At 36.0% G+C, this 21,279-nt stretch overlaps 3 protein-coding genes across 3 annotated transcripts in view; all 3 read left to right on the forward strand.

The window, feature by feature from the left end:
* The window catches only part of LOC125835857 (exocyst complex component EXO70A1-like), a 100,124-nt gene extending 82,910 nt beyond the window's left edge, over positions 1-17,214 (forward strand). Inside the window, exon 13 of the transcript XR_007443426.1 lies at positions 17,118-17,214. The gene's annotated coding sequence lies outside the window, so the exon portion shown is untranslated. The remainder of the gene's footprint in view (positions 1-17,117) is intronic.
* On the forward strand, positions 8,878-10,077 carry LOC125835750 (putative late blight resistance protein homolog R1A-10). The gene has a single exon (XM_049514846.1). The coding sequence runs from the start codon at positions 8,878-8,880 to the stop codon at positions 10,075-10,077; it is 1,200 nt and encodes a 399-aa protein (XP_049370803.1).
* LOC125835751 (putative late blight resistance protein homolog R1C-3) lies at positions 10,134-11,300 on the forward strand. Its single transcript, XM_049514847.1, has 2 exons — positions 10,134-11,025; positions 11,113-11,300. Exons 1-2 carry the CDS (start codon positions 10,134-10,136, stop codon positions 11,298-11,300), a joined length of 1,080 nt encoding a protein of 359 aa, XP_049370804.1.
* Positions 17,215-21,279: the final 4,065 nt, after the last annotated feature.

Consider the following 21,279-nt stretch of genomic DNA (forward strand, 5'->3'; position numbering starts at 1 on the left):
TCGTGGATTTTCGTCGGGGGTGATCCCTATCAAGGTATGTGAGTTTTTAGTGGTGGGTGATCCTTTCCCCCACACACCTAGCCCCTTTTATTCATTAAGAAAGGTTTGGTTATGTTGTTAAAGTTGTTAGTTGTTGTTGTTGGAATTATTGTTGGTTGTGGGACATGATTGGATTGTGTTTTTGAGTGGTATTCTATTGAAGGTTGAGGGATTTTATGTTCTAAGTGATTGGGGATGGAACCTTTGAGGTTAGAGGATTTAGAGTTGGAGACGTGAAGGAGAAAGTCGGGCAGCTTGCGAGGAGCACGTCCGCGTCGCGGACTTGTTCCCTCTGTGAACAAAAATCTGCTCCGCGTCGCGGACAGGACGCGGACTCCACTGTTTTCAGAATTTATGTTCAAATATTTTCTTAAGTTTGGCTGTCCCAAATCATTCCTAAACATCATAAGGTCCTTCCAGATACCAAATCAAGTCCTTGAATCCATAATTCAATTCAAGAAAGTCAGGATCAAGTCAAGTGAAGTTAGAGCCAAGCTTAGAAGTTAAGCAAGTCAAAGCAAGTCCTTAAAGCTTTTCAAGAGTCGTTATTGAACGTCTTAGCGTCGTTTCAAGTTTCAAGTTGAGTTAAGAGTTTCAAGTCGAGTCAAAAGCAAAGAGTTCAAGTAAAGTAAGGAGTAAAGAGTCGAGTCCATTTCTCCAAAGTTATTAGGGAACTATGTACTTCCCAAAGAAGTTCTAAATGTTTTTACATTTAAGTAAGAAAGGAGCCATGTTTTCCAAAAGAGCCTTTGGGCTAAGTTTTGAGTAATTATCTCAATCAAAGAAAGAAGTTATTTTAAAAGCATGAGCCAAAGTATTTTTGGGAGTAGTATTGAGCACCGAATTGGGGACACGAGTTCATATTAACTCGACTCTCCATAAGAACCATGCGCCAACATGGGACTTGACGTATCATTCTTTTTAGATGATCACGTAAGATTAGGCTAGTGGATCCACTAAGCAAAAGTAAGGTCCTATATCGATGGCAAGGTATAGGATGGTCCTTTGGCAACATGAGGTAAAATGTTGTATCATCACTAAGGCTCGTAGTGGTGGTTGTTGGTTAAAGAACCTCCCACAAAGCTGTATTATTGTTTATAAAAGAAAAGTCGAGTTCGTTATCATTTTTATCCTTAACGATCTAAGTTGTTTACAATTCTTTTACAAGCTTATTATGTATGGCTCGCGTCTTATTGCTTTACTTTGAGTCCAGTTATTTATATGAGTTGTTCAGAGTCAAGGTAAGTGATCTCTTGTTCTCCTTTCAAGCTTAAGTTGTGGTTCAGCTTTTCCAGCTCACATATTCGTACATTCCATGTACTGATGCCAGTTGGCCTGCATCGTCTTATGATGCAGATACAGGTACCCCGGATCAGCATCCTGCACGTCGTTGATCCAGCTGAGCACTCCAGAGTCTGTGGTGAGCCTCCTTGCATTCCGGAGGACTCAATGATTTTGTGTACTTAGTTTTGTTCTATTAGGGTGTTGCGGGGTCTGTCCCCACATCCATCTCAGTATATTAGAGGCTTCAATAGACAGTCAGATAGTCAGTCAGTCAGTTAGCTTTGAGTCTCTCATCCATGTACATGTATATATGTGTAAATATTCTATTTTGAGACTCGAGTTGCCCTTTGGGCCATATTTTTATTAGTTAAGTTGTTTATGTCTTTGCATGACATTGAGTTATTCGGTTGAGTTAAGTTTCCGCTGAGTTAAGAAAGCCAGGCCAAGGGTTCGCCTGGGGCCAGCAATGGTCTCCAGGTGCCGGTCCCGCCCAGGGTGTAGGCTCGGGGCGTGACACCTTCTCCCATAACCAATGAAAATTCAAGAGTTTTCTTTATCAAGTTAAATTAAAGCATGAATCAAATAGTATAATAATGATATAAGTGTTTCAATACTTTAACTATGGAATGAAAAGGATAACCTTGGATAGTGGTCTCATTAAAAACAAAAAAGATGTATTTATAGAGATAAAAATAAAGGAATATCAAAAGATATCTTAATGCTTGAAATAAAATATTTGGAGGTTATGAATATGAAAAAGATGAGAGTTATGGATATTAAGAGTAACAATTGAATAGGTAATTAGATATGAGTCATGCAGGTGAATATTTAAATCAAATAAAGAAAATATTAATAAATAAATTTTCAAATATCAAATTTTCTTTATTCATTTAAAGTACAATACTTTAGCTACATAAATTATAATTATGAAAAAAGTTATAGGAAGAGGAAGAGTTGAGTAATATAGGCAGAAATTTTTGGAATTATTAATTTAAGCTAAATATAATGATTATTATTATATAGATATAGATTATACATGATAAACACTATTATTAAATTAGATATTTAATTAGAAATTAATTCAATGAATTCAAAAGGTCATTACACATTTATATATTTTAAAAAATAATACAATTAAATATTTAAATAATTAAATATTTTATATAGATATAATTTATAGAAGGGGTAAAAACGTAATTCAACTTTTAACTTTTAAAAACGTAATGCAAATTGGTACAAAAATACCCTTCATCTATCTTTCAGGCCTAAAATGCCCTTGACGTCAACCTTTGGGCTATATTTTTTACCCTCATCTTTAACAGCCTAAATTCATTTATGACGTGTCACTATTATTTATAAAATAAGTTCAGGGGTAATAGGACCTTAGTATAGTATAAGTGTGTCTCTGAGATTTCGGGCATAGGTTGGGGGTACTTATGCATTTTCCCTAAAAATTAATTAAACTAATTAAAAAAACAATAGCCCACCCATAAACTTACCCAAATACTCTAACCCAACCTTCATCCCCAAATCTTTTAGGATAGTGACACGTCATTAATGAATTTAGGTTGTTAAAGATGAGGGCCAAATAGAGCTCAAAGGTTGACGTCAAGGGCATTTTAGGCCCGATAGGTAGAAGAAGGGTATTTTTGTACCAATTCGCATAATTGAAGGGTATTTTAGGCCCTTTTCCGTATATGATATATGATGATATATGATTGATAACTTTGATATTACTAATAATATGTGTCGATATTAGTTATACACTCTATAATACTGAATAAAATGTATTGGTTATAAAAGAAAAAAAGATGGGCTAGATTGGTTTTATATAAAAATATTTTTTTTTAAAAATAAAAATAAAATAAAATCGAGTGACAGGGTCAGTTTTGCCTCGGATTTTTTGGACGGAGGCAGTCCCTGTTTTTTCTTCAAGATGAAAGGTCAGGTATATATGGACCATTTTCAAGCACACATTCCTTATCCTCTTCAGTGTGCAAAAGGATAAAGACATAAAGCAAAAAAGAAAAAAGGTTAATTAATTGGACAAAACCTCTTGGCCTAATAATAACAAAGGTACTGAAGCAGAGATATATACTAAATCTGCATTTAGAAATGGCTTATGCTGCTCTTTCTTCACTTATGTATACATTGGAACAACTATTCAAACCTAACCAATCTTTTGTTTGTCAAAGTTCTACACAACAACATCTTCAATCTCTTTATCAAACTCTCTCTGCTATTCAAGTTTTCCTTGGCAATACAACGACAAAGGATACTGAAATTCTTAAGGTATGTAATTCACTAGTATAATTGTCTAAATCTTACTAAATTTTTTTATATATTTTTTAAGAATAATTAATTTATCTGAGTTTCAATTTCAAGGTTATAGAGAAGAGGATTACTATTAGAGATAGTAGATTAGTAGTTGTTTCTATTTCATAAAATGACATAGTTTTGTTTGTTCTTATCCATTATACTATACAGTTGTCATTGTATTTGCATTCTCCTCTCATGTTAAGACATGTGGATACTCTAAGTGCTATATATAGCACCCACTGTAATACTCATAAATGAATAAGAAAGGATATTCTTCTGCTGCCATATTTGTTTTTGTTTCCACTTTAATTAGACTAAAATGGTATCAGCGCCTTTAGTCTAGCAGACAAACTTTTAACCCATCAGTCTCTTAGGGTTTTCCTATTACTCTGTTGCAAGCTTTTATCATTACTCTACTATAAGTTTTTTTTCATTACTCTGCTGCAACCTTTTTCTTTACTCTGTTGCAAGTTTCCCATTTTGCCTTTGATTCTTCTTTTACTCCTTCACTTTTGATCTTTTTCTTGATATTTCAACATGCCATCTTCCTCTAGTACTGATTCTGCTACTAACACAACACCTCTTGGGTTTTCTTCAACTCTTCTTACATCTCCATTGTTCTCCACTAAGAAGGTGAGTCTTTAACTCAATGAAGACAACTACCTATTATGGAAACAACAAATTTCACTCACAATCAGGATTCACAATCTCCACTACCTTTTGAATGACTCTTTCATTGTTCCTCCAACCACCATTGTTGAGAATGGCAAAGAGTTCCCAAATCCTGAGTTCCTTACCTATGAGCAACAAGACAGTGCCCTTGCATCTTGGCTACTTGCTTCAGTCAGTCCAAGCCTCCTTCCTTCCCTTGTTGGTTTGACAACCTCTGCTACCATTTGGAAAACACCCACCCAGATCTTTGACACACAAACCACAACTAGAATTATGCATCTTCACAGTATGCTTAAGGGCCAACGTAAAGGCAACAAAAGTATGCGTGAATATCTCTCTGGCATCAAATCTCTTTGTGACTCAATGGCTAGTTGTGGTGAACAAGTTTCTAATTCGATTCACCTTGCTACCATTCTTACTGGACTTACCCCAGAGTATAAGCCAGTGATTGTTGTAATCACTGCTAGTCAACATCATTTCACTGTTCAACAGGTGACTAGTGTGCTACTTGACGCAGAGGCTCGACAACAAGATAGCCTTATCCATCTCTCTGTTTCTGCTAACCTTGTTAGCAACCAAGCAGCTCCCATCTCTACAAAACCTTCACTTCATGGTCTACCCCTTTATCAGCCTCCAAGTTACCAAAGTTCTCCACAACCTACCACACGTTTTCCCTTCCAAGGAAGAGGTCGTGGGAGAGGTAATAGGCACTAATGCCAGTTATGTGGGAGATTAGGACATCTTGTCAATCGATGCTTCTATAAGTTTGACCCTGGCTTTACCGGTCCTATTCCTGGCCAACCTCTTCCAGCACCACCAGTTCAACAACCTTCACATGCTTATCCTTCTCATCACTACCAACCAAGCCCTTCTCCATTCAATCCCCCTTCCAGTACCCCTAGACAAACATATTCACCATCTAAATTTGCCTACTCTCAGATTTCCACCCCACCTCCATTTACTCATAACAATCTGGATAGCTCTCATAATTACGGTAATGGTACTTGCTTCTCAAGCTCACAGCTCACTCCACAAGCACACATAACCACTCCAGAAATTGTCAATGACAGTGCCTGGTACCCAGACTCGGGAGCCACTCACCATATTACTAATGATCCATCCAATGTGAACAATGCCTCACACTACACAGGCTCAGGTACTATTACAGTAGGTAATGGAAACTCTCTTCCTTTTACTCATATAGGGCAATCCTCTTTTCTTACAAGTTCTAAACCTCTTCTCTTGTCAAATATATTATTTGCTCCACAAATTACAAAGAACTTATTGTCTGTTTCAAAATTCACTAAGGACAACAACGTAATGTTCGAATGTTTTCCCTCTCATTGTTCTGTGAAAGATCTGGTCACCAAGGAGATGCTACTTCAAGCACATGAGTATGGTGGTCTCTATCTTTTGAATCTCACCTCACTTCAGAAGTCTTCGTCAAACTCAGCAGCTCAAGTCAAGCCAACTTCTAGTTTTGCTTCACATTCAGCTTCTGCTTGCAATAGTTTTTTTCCTTCCTGTCATTTAGTTTCATCCAAAGACTCTTATGATGTGTGGCATAGAAGATTAGGACACCCCTCCCCTGATGTAGTTCATCATTTTGTTTGAAAGATTGTAATGCTTCCTTTTCAAAGGCTAGCATGTTTGAATCATGTACTGCTTGTCACATGGGGAAAATGCATAAGTTACCTTTCAAGAATTCGCATACTGTTTATACTGAGCCACTTGAACTTATTGAGGTTGATCTTTGGGGTCCTGCCCCTATACACTCTTCTGGTTTTTCTTATTACATCTCATTTGTTGATGCATACACACGATTCACATGCATTACATTCCTTGCTCACAAATCTGATTCACCTCAAACTTTTCTAAATTTTCAAGCAATGGCAGAAAGACGTTTTAATAGGAAAAATTAAAGAAGTTCAAACTGATAATGGCACAGAGTTCAACTTGCTTAAATCTCATTTCCTTAGGAATGGCATCATCCACAGGCTCACTTGTCCATACACTTCGCCCCAAAATGGCATTGTAGAACGCAAACATAGACATATTGTTGAAACCGGTCTTAGTTTGTTAGCTCAAGCTTCTTTACCTCTAAAATTTTGGAGTAATGTGTTCTACTCCGCAGTTTTCTTGATTAATAGGTTACCTTCGAAGGTCATTCAATTCTTGAGTCCTCAGGAGAAACTATTTGGCAGTAAACCTGATTACCATTTTCTCAAAGTTTTTGGTTGTCAATGTTTTCCTCTATTGAGGCCATTCAATAAGCATAAAGTTGAGTTTCGGTCCCAACCATGCACCTTTTTAGGTTACTGTGCAAATCATAGAAGGTATAAGTGCCTCACCCCTAATAGAAAAATTATTATCTCAAGGCATATCTCATTTGATGAGAACACTTTCCCTTTTGCAGTTCAGGGTCCTCAAGATGGTTTACCAGCATCAGCTAAACCTCTCTCAAGAGTCATACCCCTTGTTGTTAACTTGAATAACAACTCCATTTTACCACCTCACGAACCCACGTCGACTGCTAGTGAACGCGTGGGTATTCCACTTTCCCCTGTTTCTCAAAATTTGTTCGGATCTTCACCTACAAACCAGCTTTATGCACCTTCCTCCCCACCTTCTTCCCCTCTTGTTGGCCAACTTGAACCATCAGTAAGCAGCTTGCCTGCTGATTTAAGACCTGCAATTGAAACACCAGTCAACACACACCCTATGCTAACAAGATCGAAAGTTGGAATTTACAAACCCAAGGCTTACAACATTGACCTAACTTCAGTTGAGCCTGTCTTCATCCATGAAGCAATGCTAAATGATAAGTGGACAGAAGCAATTTATGTTGATCTTCAAACTTTGATCAACAATGGAACTTGGAGTTTGGTTCATCTCCCTTCATCTCGAAAAGTTGTAGGCTGCAAATGGTTGTTTAGACTCAAGAAAAATCCTGATGGGACTGTTTCTAGGTACAAAGCGCGACTGGTTGCAAAAGGGTACTCTCAAACCTTTGGATATGACTGTCTTGATACATTTAGTCCAGTCTCATCAAGGATTACAGTTCGAATAATCATTTCAACTTTAGTCACAAACAACTGGTAGATTCGACAAGTTGATATTAACAATGTTTTTCTCAATGGAGACCTTAAGGAAGAGGTGTTTATGAAACAACCTCCTGGATTTGTGCAAACGGATCCTGAAGGACGACCATTGGTATGTAAACTTCACAAAGCACTTTATGGTCTTAAGCAAGCCCCTCGTGCTTGGTTTGAAAAGCTCCGTGATTTTCTTATTGATAAATTGGGCTTCAAAGAATCTGTGGCTGACCCAACTCTGTTCTACTTGAACTCTCCTTCCAATGTCACATATCTAGTGGTTTATGTTGATGACATCATAATCACAGGCAACAATGACTGCTTTATTGAAGAACTCATTGATCATCTTCATTTGAAGTTCTCACTTAAGGATCTAGGATTACTTTCCTTTTTTCTAGGAATCGAAATCCACAAAATTGGCAACCAACTTCTTCTAAGTCAAAAGAAATATATCACTGAGATCCTACTCAAGGCAAACATGTTTGGGTCACACTCCACTTCTACACCAATGGTTGGACATCCACCACTGTCTCTTACTGATGGGGTTGCTCATGAGCACACGAAAGAATATCGAAGCATTGTTGGAGCTCTTCAGTATGTCGGCTTCACCCGACCAGATATTGCATTTAGTGTCAACAAGGTCAGTCAATTCTTAAAAAATCCTCTTGACAAACACTGGAAAGTTGTTAAACGAATCTTACGCTACCTCAGAGGTACGTTGGACTACGATTTACTCTATTCTCTAGCAGGACATCAAATGTTAACAGGATTTTCAAATGCAGATTGGGGTAGCTCAATAGATGATCGCCGATCGACTACAGGCTACTGTGTGTTTTTAGGAGGAAATCTGGTAGCGTGGAGCTCTAAGAAACAACATGTAGTATCAAGATCCACAACAGAGGCTGAATGTCGCAGTTTGGCAGATGTCATTCAAGAAGTTCTCTGGATCAAAGGCTTAATCTCAGAACTTGGTGTCCGATCTCAGTTCAAACCAGTAATTTGGTGTGATAACACTAGCACAATCGCATTAGCATCAAATCCAGTCCTCAGATCGAAAACTAAGCACTTGGAGCTAGATCTTCATTTTACCAGAGAAAAGGTTGTTGCTGGTCAGGTCAATGTGAATTTTGTGCCTGCTTCCCAACAAATTGCTGATGGATTCACTAAGCCCCTAGCAGGAGATAAGTTCATCTTGTTCCGAAATCGATTAAGAGTGCTTCCGCAGAAACTATCTCCTCGTATTCACAACATCGAGGATGAAATAGAACATAAATCTTCAACATTAGACGAGCAGGGAGAATATTAGAGATAGTAGATTAGTAGTGGTTTCTATTTCATAAAACGACATAGTTTTGATTGTTCTTATCCATTATACTATACAGTTGTCATTGTATTTGCATTCTCCTCTCATGTTAAGACACGTGGCTACTCTAAGTGCTATATATAGCACCCACTGTAATACTCATAAATGAATAAGAAAGGATATTCTTCTGCTACCATATTTGTTTCTGTGTCCACTTTAATTAGACTAAAAATCACAAATGTAGTATACAAAGCAGAAGATAGAGTTGATTCAACTCTAAGAAGGATCATTCTAGCAGATCGAGAGGACAAGTGGCAAAAGGCTTGTACATCCTTTTATGAAGAATTGTTGAAAGTGGAACAACAAGTTTATTTTCTCAACAGAGAGGTGATGTTGATCGAGTTTAACAACCATGGAAGCAAATCTGCAGAATTAGCAACAACTACCTCCTCACCGGAAAAAATTACTATCGAGGAAAATACTATTATTGGGATGGAGGATGAATTCAACACTATATTTAATCGCCTCATTGCCCCAACAGACAAGTTAGTGGTTATATCAATTGTTGGTATGGGCGGTATAGGTAAGACAAGTCTTGCTAGAAAAGTTTATGATAATTCCTATATTCGTTCTCGATTTGATAAACATGCATGGGTCACTGTCTCTGAAGAATACAATAAGAGACAAATGCTTCTTGAAGTTGTTTCTTCAATTACTGGAAGCAACCAAGAAATGAGCAATGACAAACTAATGGAGATTGTGTATAGAGGTCTCAAGGGTAGGAGATTTCTAATTGTCATAGATGATATTTGGAGTACTGAGGCTTGGGACCAAATGCAAAGAATATTTCCAAATGATGACAATAGAAGTCGAATTCTATTAACCACTCGGCTCAAGTATGTTGCTGATTATGTCAATTTCCCTGATTATCCGCCTCATAGTAAGTCCTTTCTAAGTCTTGATGATAGTTGGAATCTATTCACCGAGAAAGTATTCAAAAAAGATCCATGTCCTCATCTACTAGAAGAAATAGGGAAGCATATTGTACAACAATGTCGAGGATTACCTCTCTCAGTGGTTGTCGTTGCTGGACTTGTTGGAAAAATGGACCCAACGTATGATAATTGGAAGAATGTTGAGGAAAATCTGAAGTCATTCTTTGGTACGGTGTCCAAACGGTGCCAATCAATTCTTTCTCTGAGCTACAATTACTTGCCCCAATATTTGAAGGCTTGCTTTCTCTATGTTGGAGTTTTTCCAGAAGACAGAGAGATAGATGTTTCCAAGTTGATTAGACTATGGATTGCTGAGCAATTCATAAAGGCAAGAAGCAATAAAAGGTTAGAAGTGGTTGCACTCATCTAGAAGATTTAATTGATAGAAGTCTAATTTTGACCCGTAAACAAAGGGCTAATGGAAGGATGAGAACTTGCAAAATTCATGATCTTCTTCGCCAACTATGCCTAAGTGAAACTCATACTGAAAATGTTGTGCATGTCATGAATGGGAATGTTCCCATGTTCTTAAAATCCATAGATGATCAATGGCGAGTGATCCTTCTGTCTGAACTTCAAGAGAATCAAATTTATCCTCCAATGCATAGCAATGGTATAACTCTCACCTGTATTTCATTGCAATCTTTTTATTACACCTTTCCAGAAGGGATTTATTCCATTGTTTCAGAGTTCAAGTTGCTTAAGGTGTTGGACGTATTAACATTTTGGTTAGATTTCTCTAGTGTAATATCTGAGCTTGTACATTTGAGATATGTTGCTGCAAGAATTGAGGAAGGTGTTTCACTAAACAAATTGAGAAATCTACAGACCATAATTTTTAAGAGTGCTGGAAAAACAGAGTTGGAGCAGCCTCTAGATATCTGGAGAATGTCAGATATAAGGCATTTGGATATTGGTTCACCACTATATATATGTAATCCTCTTGAGGCAGAAAATGAGAGTATTGGAGAGCAACCTTTGTTTCTGAATAACTTGCAAAAACTTTATCCCTATAACTCTCCTTTTGTTGCGGAAATCATAAGAAGAACTCCCAATCTAAAAAGGTTAAAGATTTTAAATGATTCTGAGCATCCTGACTGGCCTGCAATAGTTGATTCTCTAATTGTTCTAGAGAAGCTGGAGACGCTACACATAAATCTAAAGACCATTGGCCCGAACATGTTCTCTGGAGATATTTTGCCTATTAAAATCAAGAAATTAAGTCCTAATATCAAGAAATTGAGATTAATTGGCACTTGTATACCATGGGAAGTTGTGAAATTGCTCGCTAATTTACCCAATCTTGATGTGCTCAAGGGCAATAATGCATTCACTGGAACATATTGGAAAGTAGATGAAGATGTTGTGTTTCACAAATTAAAATATCTATGAATTGTTGGCGTAGGTCTGGAAAGGTGGGAAGCAGCTGGTAGTGATAATTTTCCGATGCTTGAGCAACTATTTCTGGGTTGGTTGGATGAACTGAAGGAGATTCCCGAGAGTATTGGAGATATACTGACACTAAATTTGATCCAAATAGGGCAATGCACCTCTGCTTTAGAGAATAGTGCTAAGAGAATTCAAGAAGAGTAAGAGAGCTTGGGAAATTATGAGCTTCAAGTTCGAATTACTCCAAAGGTATCTTCATTTCCATCTTTCATTATTATCTTCTTCCTATTTTGTTGAGTTAATATTCCCTGATGAGTTGCTTGGTTCCTTTTGTTCAGAATCAACATTTAAACAAGGCATAATACATATATTGGACTCTAAACTTGGCTTCAAATTTTAACTTTGACCTCCAACTTTCAAAATGCACAAACAAACACTTTAATTATCCAACTTTTAAATAAACACGCGATTTTTGCAGCCAAAGAGCGTGAAATGCAAACGCTCCAACGTGTATTAGTGAGCCACTCAATGGCTGCCAACTAATTAAATATTTTACACGTCGATTTTAGAACTAAAAAAAAAATCAAAATTAATTTTAATTTATATACAAGAATCAAAATTAATTCCTCCTAATCTTTTTGTCACGCCCCAAGTCTACACCCTGGGCGGGACCGGCACTCGGAGACCATTGCTGGCCCCAAGCGAACCCTTGGCCTGACTTTCTTAACTCAGCAGAAACCTAACTCAACAAATAACTCCATGCAAAGCAAAGTCATAAGACAACTTAACTGATACAAATCTGGCCAACAAGGCACCTCGGGTCTCAAAATAGAATATTTACATATATATACACAAAAGAGAGACTCAAACTAACTAACTGTTTGTCTATTAAGCCTCTAAAGTACTGAGATGGATGTTGGGATAGACCCCACAACATCCTAATAAAACAAAACTAAGAATACAAAACAACTGAGTCCTCCGGAAAGCAAGGAGGCTCACCACTGACTCTGAACTGCTCAGCTGGATCAACGACGTGCAGGATGCTGATCCGGGGTACCTGTATCTGCATCGTCATAAGATACAGGCCAACTGGCATTAGTACATGGAATGTACGAGTATGCGAGCTGGAAACTAAGCAACAAAGGCTAAAAGGAAATCTAGAAGAAACTGAAATAGCTTACCTAGCTCAACTCAACTCGACCTGACTAACATCTTTCAATATAAGGCAAATTTTAAAACAAGTGCGATATAAAGAAAGATTGTTTAAAACATGCTATAAACTCTGTGTGTATACAAAGATACAATAATCCTGAAATGTATATAGAAATACAATGAACTGATGTATATAAAAATACAATAACTTCTGTGTATGAAAATACAATAACTGCTGGGTATGAAAATACAATAACTGTTGTGTATGAAAACACAATAACTGCTGTGTATGAAAATACAATAACTGCTATGTATGAAAATACAATAACTGATGTGGGAGTTTCTCTAACCGACAACCATCACATGAGAGCTATAGTGATGATACAGCGATCGACCTCACGCTGCTAGAGCATCTTATACCCGGCCAAAGGTATAAGACCTGAACTGCCTAATGGATCCACTAGTCTATCTGGAAAAGGATTCATCTAAAAAGTATGATCCTTTTCTACCCATGGTGGCTAACATGGCTCTATGGGGGCTGTGGGTTCTTTGAACGCTCCCCCAATTCGGTGCTCGATACTACTCCCAAAAATGTACTGGCTCTTATGTTTTTAAAACATATGTCTTCCTGCTGATATGAGATAATTACTCAAAAACTAGCCCGAAGACTCTTTTGGAAATCTCAGTTTCCAACCTTGTTTAAATGTAAAAACATTTCTTTAAAACTTCCTTGGAAATACATAGTTCCCTAATAACTTTGAGAAATGAACTCAACTTGGAACTCTTGACCCTTTACTCTTTACTTGACTTGCAACTTGAGCCTTAGAATGAAGTGAAAACTATCAATAAAGATTCTTGAACAACTTTGAAAACTTGAACTAACTTCTTAACTTTGTTTGACTTGACTCTAACTTCCCTTAACTTTGATCCTAACTCGCCTTGAATTGGATTATGGATTCAAGACATATAATCGCATGTTTATAGATGAGTTCGGGAGGCTTAAAAACACTTTGGGGTGTTGGAAACAACTAGGGAACATAGGTATAACACCTAGGAACATGCATGAGAAAGCATGGAAAGAATGGGAAAACTTGGCGCTCTGAGAGGCGCGGAGCGCCAAACCATAAAATTCAGAGAGGGACTGCTGGCGTACTGAGAGGCGCGCCGCCCCAAGTGGAAAACCTCAGAGCCTCTTTTGGGGCGCGCTGGCAGGCGCGACGCGCCGACCCCTTGCCCAGAAAACTCGACTTTTCTCCCTCTTTTCTTCAACTCTAAACCACCCTAACTTCAAGGGTTCCAATCCCAACCACTAAGGATCATAAATTCCTTCAACATACAATAGATTATAACTCAAATACACAGCCCAATCATGTCCCACAACCAACAATAACTTCAACAACACAACTAACAACATCAACAACATCAAACCAACAACTTCAACAACATACCCAATCTTTTCTCAATAACAATGAGTTGGGTGGGTGGGGGAAAGGATCAACCCACACTAATAGCTCACATACCTTGAAAGGGATCACCCCCGACGATTTCCACGACGGAACCTTGACGGAACTAGTTGATCTCCTCTTTCTTCTCTTCTTCTTCCCCTTCTTCTCTTCTTCTTCTCAAGCCCTAGATTTTACTCTTTTAAAATGGGAGAAATGATCCATATATCAGCCCTATACAAAAATATAATCCCAAAAGAATTGGCTAGGGAAAAGACCAAAATGCCCTTAATTTCCGGACGGATTCCCTGCCAACTGCCCAACTTTCAATGGCCATAATTCCCTTATACGAACTCGGAATTGAGCAAACTCAGTGGCATTGGAAAGATCATTCCACAAGATTCACAACCATAACTGGAACTACTCCTAAATCATCCTGAGCTAGGAGTTACGACTGCTCAAAGTTGGCCAAAAACTCACTGATTTCCACACTTAGCCAAATTTTCCAGATTTTTAAATTTTTCCAAAAATGACTATTTCCAATTTCCAAGCTTTTCCATAGTTATTTCAAATTGCCGGATGTTACACTTTTACTTTTCTTCATCATGTTTTTTTTATCCTCTTTTGTAATCCCGAAATAGCAATTCTAGCATGTTCAGTATAATCAAGTTCAAACCACCTAAAAACTTGCATCCAACCTGTTTAAGAAGAACAAATTCACTATCAAAATTGAATCTTGAGAACTAAAATTTAAACAAAAAAAAGATGTCTTAAATGGAACCATACCCGACCATCTTCACATTCAAGAAACCAACGACCTGAATTGTTTGCAGACCAAGAAATCTTCATTATGGCTCTTTTTCCACAATGACAAAAAAAATTAGAAGCCATTTGCACTAAATATAAGCAGAAATCGTTCTAAAGAGATGAAAAAATCTTGGTTTGAAAGAGGAGGAAAAAAATGAGATTTCGATTTGGAAATATAAAGATATATATAAAAGGGATTCATTAAGGGTAGAGTTGTCATTTCAGCATTTTTTTTTACTGTTGTGGGCCTCGAAAATTACTCCTAACGCGTGCAAAATAAGTGCACATCACGCGTTTTGCCAGCTAGGACTCGCGTGTTTATTTATTAAAAAGTTTGATAGTTAAAGTGTTTGTTTGTGCACTATGAAAGTTGGAGGTCAAAGTTAAAATTTGAAGCCAAGTTTAGGGTCCAATATATGTATTATGCATTTAAACAACTATTCCAAGAATTTGAAAATGGAAACTCAAATTCTCAACTTGCTGCTGTCACAATGCGCATAATGCAGGCTCTTCAAACCAATTTGGATGGGAAATCTAAGCAGTATAAGGATCCATCTCTGACTAACTTGTTCCTTATGAACAATATTCACTACATGGTCAGATCTGTTCGCAGGTTTGTTGCATAGACTGTATATAAGCCACCATAGTATATGTTTGCTTGGAAATTGGTGCTTATAATCTGTTCCTTGTAGGTCTGAAAGCCAAGGATTTATTGGGTGATGATTGGGTTCAAAGACACCGGAGAGTTGTACAGCAACATGCTAAACAATATAAAAGAATTGCTTGGGCAAAGGTATTGATTTTCTTGCCTCTCCCTCTCCATTACTTCTTATCTCAAAGAGAAGAAACAAGGAAGAAAATATACACACTGCAACATTTATAATGCTATTTAAGATGAAGTTGAGTTGGGGATAATACCATGAGTGAGTAATCTTGGCATGATGATGTGCCAGTATTATCGTCGTGATTTTTCTTGAATTTGCTGCTCCATTTGTGATATCCAAACTGATCATTTCACTCCATGACTTTGAGTTACTTTATATTTTATGTAATTTTATCTGTGGTTAGAACTCAGTCTGTGTGAGTGTGCTTACATTCCCGGTCCCAAGCATGTATAAAGGAGGGTTGTGGTAGACTAAGTTGGTCAGACTCTTCATTTTCGGTGCTGCACCCGTGTTGATACGACGTGTGTGTGGGAAACGTATCCGATCTAGTCAACCGATTTTGGGTACTTTGACCAAATTTGACGAGAAATACTGGACATAATTATCGCATAATTCAGGTTTTATAACTCTATTTTAGATATTTGAATTATTTTTTAGCCGAGTCCCCGCACCCAAATCCATACTTGGATCCGTATCCCTGAATTTTAAAATTTAGATCATGAAGGATCCAACCTCTAGATCCACAACCGTATTGGACACCCACTCCAGTGTCCGAGCAACTTAAGTGGTAGGCTGACAAGCCCGCATAAGGCTTGCCAACATGATAACTCCATATAATACAGATGAATAAGTGGGGATTGATATAGCTGACCCCAACTTGTTTGGAATCCCAACCTATGCGTTCTTTCTTTGAATTCATATTTCCAAAAATATGACTTCAACAAAGGGAATACTACTAAATATTACAGGTAACTAATGCTTCTAAATATTCAATTTGAGGATCTTCATCAAAGACAAAGTCAATGGACAGTCCCAGACACCGAGCTACGAGAGTCATTGAGGCTTGCAGTTGCTGAAGTCTTACTGCCCGCATACAGATCTTTCATCAAGCGCTTCGGGTATGATATATTTATTGATTATGCTTGTATTTCTCTTTTTGAACAATGGTTTTACCCGAAATCTTAACATGGAATGACAACAGAATTATCAATCAATTGACAGTTAACAAACTTCAATATGTAATTAATAGCATCCAATATAGGCATAATACATAAACAAACACTCAAACTAGCTTGGTCTCAACTTACAAATAAACACTCCAACTTCAAGTATGCACATCTAGGTACTTCAGCTCGTCTCCATCGTGTTGTTAGTTGAACACTCCAACTTACAAAATGATCATCTAGGCACCACCAAAATTTTTATGTCATTTTCACATTGGGTATTCACATGACACAATGGGGTCGAGTTGGAGTGTTTAGTTGCTAAAATTAAGACCAAGTTGAGGTGTCTAGATGTGCACTCTCAAAGTTGATCGGAGTGTTTACTTGCCATCTGAGATCAAGTTTAATGTTTGTTTATGTATTATAAAAATATAACATTGCTTCAAACTTCATAGTAAGTCAGTTTTTCTTGTATGATTACTTGTATTCTTATTCTGATAATTCAATGTATTTTCTGGAATAGGCCCATGGTTGAGAGCGGTAAGAACCCCAAAAGTATATCAGGTACTCGGCTGAAGATCTTGAACGTATGCTTGGTGAATTTTTCGAGGCTAAGACGTTGAATGAGCCAAAACGATGAACCTCTGACTAAAAAAGCTAGCTGCATTCCACACTTTTTCTGTGTTGATACACGACATAGTTCTTTCGCCAACATTGATGGCTTTGTTAATACATAGTTCTTTCGCCAACGTTGATGGCTTTGTTAAAGTTTATCATGTGTAGGATTTGAAGGTTGCAACAAAAGTTTGAGGAAATAAAAAGTGACAAAAGTATATAGGATATGAGAACAGTAAAATGCAGTGCTTTCTTTAATTTTTTCTTATACTTCCAAGTTTTTAACATGACATCTTAAGTTTGTATAGAAAAATATCATTCTTATTCCATCATATACACATTTTATATATATACTAGTCATGGACACGTGTGAGCCATGTTAAGTTGTATCATTCTTTTTGCTGCCCCAATCATTATGTGCTACCGGCCTCACTGCCTAAGAGTTATGATTAGTAAAATGACATCTTTAGTAGTTATTCCTACTACAACCCATAAAATAGGATAAGAGGAGTAGTATAACCAAAGTACATGTTTGAGTTCTCTATTTCATTTGATTTCGTGTAGTTTTTCTTGAACAATTCTATTCGGGTCCATTACGAAAGCAAAAAAAAAGATTACATGTTTTTAAATTTAAAAAGAAAGAGAATTATTGTGAAATTCAAAATCATAAAAGTTATAAGAGACATGCACAAACATCCTTAGACCACAAAGTAACATGGTGAATATAATATTAAGCCAACTATTATTAAATATTAATAATAAAGTAGAAATAAAGCAATTCACATTATATTAGAGTAGTAAAGCAATCTACTATAAAGGAAAAAAGTAATTAACCATTAAATTATTCGTAACTGTTGGGTTTTATTTGCCCTGAATTTCTTACCATAAATAGGTCTTCCTTTTAGGAAAAAGTTTTGGATTGGCTAGTCCTTTTCTTGTAAGAAAAGGTTTAGGACTCTATAAATAGAGGTTTGTTCCTTCTAACTTAATCAGCATTCACAATGTAGTCCTACGGTTTTGAGAGTTGTGGTTATGAAGGAGAATTTTGTGTGCCTCCTTGTATTTCGAGTGAATTGATTGAGGTTATTTCTCTATATATTTTGTACTCTCATGTTTATATAGTGGACTGCTCATCTCCTTTGTGGACGTAGGTCGATTGACCGAACCACGTTAAATCTATCTCTTTTTGGTATATTTCTCGTTTGTCTTCTTACTCATGGTCTTTCGAGGTTTGCTTTGCTAGCTTTCGTGTTACACCTGCTTATTTCGGTCCTAACAAGTGGTATCAGAGCCATGGTTCAATGATGGAACCAGGTTACAGATGGATGTTCATCTAGGCGGGTATAGTTCTAGCCGCAACCTTTTTGACAGTAATGAAAATTTTTGTTGGAGAAATTGTTTCAGAGAAGTTCTCTGTGTTGATACATAGATTTGACGGAGGAGATTATGGAAAGGAGAAGCAAGTTGTTGAAGATTATGTGAAGAAGGTGGACAAATTTATTTTGTCAGAAATTCAAGCCAAGGGGGAGATTCAAATCTTGCGAGAATGATCATCAATGAAAGTTGCAAAGTAAAGCGCACCACTTTTTGACTTCACTTTAAAAGGACCACACAAATCAAAGTGTACTAGCTCCAGTAGCTCAGACTTTCTTGAAGGAGGATGACTGTGAAAAGAAACTCTTTTATGTTTCCCAGCTAAGCAATGAACACATCTTTTTACCTTTGCTTGTTTCACACCAGAAAGCAAATTCTTCTTAGCCAAACAGGTAATCCCCATTTCGCTCATATGACTAAGCCTCTTGTGCCACAATTCTGATAAAGTCTCACTTTCCACCAAATTTATAGAGTCTCCAAGGATCGATCCTTGTGTCACGTATAAATTTGAATGCTATCTTCCTCGAGCTACAATCAATGAGCCTTTGGTGAGCTTTCATTGGCCATTGAACAATTCATTATGATAGCCATCATCCTCTAGTTGTCCTACAGAGATCAAATTCAGGGGAATGTCTGGAGCATGCTTGACATTCTGAAGGACTAACGTTGAACCAGTATTGGTTTTCAAACAAATAGTGCCAACTCCAAACACCTTAACCTCACCAGCATTACCCATCTTTAACACCTCAGAGTTAACAGAAGTATAAGATGAAAAGAAGTCTTTTCTCGGTGTGACATGTGATGTAGCTCCAGAATCTACTATCCAACTTGTATCTTGAGTATAAATTTCAAAATGGTAGGGAATTATCAGAAAATATGGGAAAAAATAACCAGAGCATTGTAGTTGTCGTCGAGAATTGACAGAGAGAAGAGAAAACTGATAAAATGATGGAAGTGATTTAACACTTTGCCACTTTGGTGTTGACTTTTATAAAGTATTGTATAATATATGTAAATGATATGCGTAAATGTTAATATAATTAAGAACTTCTTGACCACATTTTCTACTCTATAGAAAAATAACAGAGAATAGAAAAATGCTTGTAACACACTATTATCATTGCAACAACAAAAATAACTTTCAAGTGAAAATCATAGACGAACTATAAAGTAATAATGAATCTATTAGATAAAAACTTACAAAATATTTCCATCAACTCATGGAATTAAATAGAAAGAGAACTATAATATCATCATCATTGTTGGTAATTACTCTAATTTAATTTCAACATGTGATACGGAATTCTCTGAAGATGGAAAAAGATTTAAAAACTACCACAATGTAATTGGAATGAACTCAGAGACCACTATATATAGTTAGATTAAAAGTTGAGTGGTCAAGTAGAGAGTTGGAAAGGACAAAAATAAATAACAAATTAGATATAATTTATACTTATAATGGTATATGTACTTCTAGTAACGGTTGACAAAATGATACAAAGAGATCTCATTGAATTTGTGAAGAAAAATGAGGAGGGGGGCCAGGGAGGATTTACCAGAGAAGCCGTTTTTTTATTTATTGAATGCTAAGCTCCCTTACCAGCTTTATTCTATATCTTTTCTTCTTTGAGTCATTAAAGTTGTTTACTCTAACCAATTAAATTGAATCTCTTCCTCTCTTTATTTAAGATATAATTATTGTATATAGTGAAAGATGTAATTCCATTCCAAAATCTCCTCCTCTTCCCTTATTTAAGGCTCATAAATCATATTGTAATCATTTTGATTAGGAAAATCATTTCGAAAATTGAGATTTTATTGAAATACGGTTGAAAGTTAAAAAAATCTGGAAAAAAGAAAATAAAAACATATATAGATGCTGAGCTTTGGAGGTGTGAAATCACCATTTTCATTTCCAAACTATACAGTTATATATAGATTTTCTAAACTAAATTTTGAGTAAAATTAGAATTGCACGGTTAGTAATTTTTTTTTTAAAAACAAATAAATAGAATGAAGTTGAAGCAAAGAGATCCAGAGCCGTTAATTAGTTTTTAATGAAATGATAATGATGAGAAAAGTTTTTGGGTATAAATGAATTAATGATGTGCCAAACTATATTTATAATTTTTTAGTTTATAAAGAGTAAAAATACACTTACCCACTTTTATTATTATTATTATTATTATTATTATTATTATTATTACTATTATTACTATTATAATAATATTAATATAATTACTATTTAATGTTTAATTAATTAGATATAATAATAACTATATATATATATATATATATATATATATATATATATATATAGGAATTAATCTAAGAAAATTCAAAAGTCATTACTATTTTAATTAAACTTATTATAACATTTTAATTTATAGGAGGGTAAAACAGTAATTCAACTTTTGACTTGAGTTCTTCTCACTTATAATATAATAATATGATATATATATATATCACGGCCCTAATTTATTTCAATTATTTTTTATTTTATTTGAATTTATAAACTTGGAATTGTGTTAGCCTATACTTTTTATAGTGTGTAATAATATTTATATTTGAATGTACTACAATTTTAAAAATGAGTTTTCAAATTTGAAAAAAACCTTAAATTAAATTTGAATATTTCGTTGTCAAACATTGATTTAAATCAAAACATCGCTTTCTTATTCATGTTTTTATTTTTATTTTAAAATGGATTAAAAAATTATATAAATTCTATTAATTAGGTGTACGAGGATGCCAAGATACATTAATATGTAACAGGAGGGACTCCTGATACCATTCCTAAAAGCGAAGGAGAAGTAGAGAGGAGAAAGAAAAGAGAGAATTTGATAAATTTCTGATATCCCCCTCTGAATGCGATTATATCGTTTTAATAGTACTCCTTACAGACAACGGATAGTACTACAGCTGTCCTATTCCTAACAGAAGGAGGGACTACAATGCAAATAAC

Source organism: Solanum verrucosum, unplaced genomic scaffold (genome assembly GCF_900185275.1).
Source record: "Solanum verrucosum unplaced genomic scaffold, falcon-dt-bn FXZP01000128.1, whole genome shotgun sequence".
In the NCBI taxonomy this organism is placed as follows: domain Eukaryota; kingdom Viridiplantae; phylum Streptophyta; class Magnoliopsida; order Solanales; family Solanaceae; genus Solanum; species Solanum verrucosum.

Bases quoted from the DNA above. Each gene is read 5' to 3' on its own strand.
- LOC125835751 (XM_049514847.1), top strand. From the start codon at position 10,134: ATGAGAACTTGCAAAATTCATGATCTTCTTCGCCAACTATGCCTAAGT. The intron at 11,026-11,112 runs GCAATAATGCAT...TTGTTGGCGTAG, and splicing joins CAATCTTGATGTGCTCAAGG to GTCTGGAAAGGTGGGAAGCA.
- LOC125835750 (XM_049514846.1), top strand. From the start codon at position 8,878: ATGAATAAGAAAGGATATTCTTCTGCTACCATATTTGTTTCTGTGTCC.